The following is a 2,653-nucleotide window of genomic DNA, read 5'->3' as shown; positions in this document are numbered from 1 at the left end:
ACCTTCCAATTCTGGGCTATTTGGAATTGGCCTGTGACCCACGTCACCATTTTACCAATAGATATGTGGGGGGTATATATGCAGTGTATTATTTGTTGAAACTGTACTTCTGATTTGATTTGAAACTGTCTCATTGCTATATGTTTATCAATAAAACTGTAGAAAAAAAAAAAAAAAAGATATGTGGGGATGGGAGTGCTGATTGAACTCATGGCCTTCTCACTGAGCTCCATCCCTAGCTCTTAATTTTAAGACAAAGTCTCCCCAGGTCACTCACTGAATGTCCAGGCTAGCTCAGCCTTCAAGTTGGTTTCCTTCCCAGTGGATGCTCTTAACCCAAGTGCCACGATCACACCTCAGAAATACCTTTATACTAGCAGATATTGTTTTACTTCACCGGTTTCTCTTGGTGCTACTCTTGCAGTTGGTTCTTTCTCTTGCTGCTTTGCAGTTTCTTGGTTCAGTTACTTTGGAACAGGATACAACTCAGGTGACCTTTGTATGCAGTCTTAAGTCTCTAATTTCCCCACTTTATCTTTCTTACCATTGAGGACAGTTGACAAGTGCTGCCAATCTGAGCACATTTGTGGTGGTCTTGGCTGTGGAACAGCTCGTCTTCAGGGATGTGTGTCCAATTTGAGATTTCTCCCTTCACTAAGTTTATTTGCCTTTCAAAAATCATTAAGAAATAAACAGTTTACATTAAAATTATGACCTGCCTGGTTTGTCCTTCAAATAAGATGAAGGTATTAGTTACTGCTGGAAGACTGTAGTGGTCCCTATCATACAGTGATGGCATACCAGCCCATTGTGGAACATGTGCCATGTCCCTTACCACAAATACAGTACACTGCTGTTTGTTGGGAGCCGCTGAAGATGGAGAATAATCACGTATGCAGGATGAAGCCAGCCGGGAAACACGGGAGTTCTCAAAGCATGATGCTACAGCTGGTTCAACTGACTGCCTGGTTGAGAGGATGAACTTAACCTCTCTGGGATATGAACACTCTACTGTTCTTGGGCAGTTTCTCACCTTGGCTCAAGAGAGGAGCTCCACTGACCCAGCTTTCTTCTGTCTTTTCTTCATCCTCATTGCCTTTCCCTCTAGGGTACAGCAAGAGCTCGACAGATCCCTACAGGTACTTAGGGTTGGAGTAACCAAGGCTAAGGTAATTCAGTGGCTCTAATAGAAGAGGTTTCAACAAGCCTAATAAAATGTTCTGTGTAAATAACAAGTGTAATTAGTAACTTAATTTGTAAGCGTACTTTTGCCAATCTTCTTGCACTTTAAGTCCTTCAAATAAGACGAGGTAGTTATTGCCAGAAGACTATGATGGTCCTTATCATACAGTGATGGCATGCCAGCCCACCGTGGAACGTGTGCCACATCCCTTACCACAGTACACTGGTGTTTTTTTGGGAGCCACTAAGGATGGAAAATAATCACACGTACAGGGCGAAGCCAACCTGGGAACACAGGAGTTTAGCAAAACTTAATACTTTGAGTCACTGTTTTTATTCTTTATTGTCATATTTTCCAAGTTTTGCCCCAAGTTGGCAAACATCATGGAGATTTATATAAACATACATATACATATATACAACACACATATATAGGTTTAGAACCCCAGGTTCCTCTTTAATATGTGCTCAGGTGCCCTTTAAAGAGGTAAAATGGTGAGAGGATAAAAATCAGGGAAACATGAAAAGCCCCAATTGACAATTTTTGTTTTTATGAATTAAAGGAGATGTGTTGGAGCAAAACTCATCGCTATGTACCTTCCACTGAGCTGCAATCTCAGATGTTAACAAAAAAAATAAACAGTCCCTTATACCCATCAGTGTTTTAAAACAAGCTTGGTAAGGAGCTGTACTTTGTTATTACTACAGGTAATTTTTTTTTTTAAATTAAGGAACAGTATTTCAGTGATTAAATTTCAGATGTTAAAAACATCAGATGTGATCATCATTACTGTCTGAAGCAATTCTTTAGGTACTTGCCTTTATTACACAAACCCATCATCGAAACACTCAGGCCATTAACTTAACATTTCATGTTTCGTAACCAAAGAGTGGCTGTACAATTAGTGTACTCTAGACCGTTTGACTTTATTTTTTTCTGCAGGAGCTTTCCTTTTTTGTGATAAGCCAGGTCCAGGTTCCTTATTATTTTGAAGAAATGAAACAGCTTCTGGTAGACAGTAATTTTCTACAGGAGGAGGAGATTCCTATAAAGGGAAAATAAACATTTCCTTTTCAGATTTCACTTTTAAATAATCAAATAATAGATTCCTTTACCCTGCTATGCCTTGGGGAGAGGGGTATTCAGCTCTGAAAATTGAATCTAGGGCCTTTGCACTCAGCTATATCCCTAGCCCTTTTTATTTACTTGTTTTTTATTTGAAACACTCTTGCCCAGGCAGAGTGTGACTCTCTTGCCCCAACCTCACAGCACGCTGGCATTACAGGGGTGCTTCTGTATTCCACCTCTGACAGGAGAAACACAGCATGCCTGTCCCTTCACCATCAGCACAGCACACTTGTTAGTGAGGAGACCCATGAGACACTCCCACTCTTGTTGAGTGTGCACCTCAGGTACAGACCTTACTACCAGTTTCACCGGTAAAATGAGGGTTGAATATGGTCAGTAACT

The 2,653-nt window shown here is 40.6% G+C and overlaps 1 protein-coding gene across 3 annotated transcripts in view; it reads right to left on the bottom strand.

Annotated features, from left to right (window-relative positions):
• Positions 1 to 1,519: 1,519 nt before the first annotated feature.
• Topbp1 (DNA topoisomerase II binding protein 1) overlaps positions 1,520 to 2,653 on the bottom strand; it is a 64,475-nt gene continuing 63,341 nt past the window's right edge. For all 3 annotated transcript variants that reach the window (XM_023706591.1, XM_023706596.1, XM_023706597.1), the window contains one exon: positions 1,520 to 2,228. In XM_023706591.1, the coding sequence (XP_023562359.1) occupies positions 2,085 to 2,228 (144 nt within the window). In that variant the 3' untranslated portion in view covers positions 1,520 to 2,084. The remainder of the gene's footprint in view (positions 2,229 to 2,653) is intronic.

The sequence above is a fragment of the Octodon degus genome, unplaced genomic scaffold, assembly GCF_000260255.1.
Source record: "Octodon degus isolate 3935 unplaced genomic scaffold, OctDeg1.0 scaffold00008, whole genome shotgun sequence".
In the NCBI taxonomy this organism is placed as follows: Eukaryota; Metazoa; Chordata; class Mammalia; order Rodentia; family Octodontidae; genus Octodon; species Octodon degus.
This window is presented reverse-complemented; position numbering and strand designations above follow the sequence as displayed.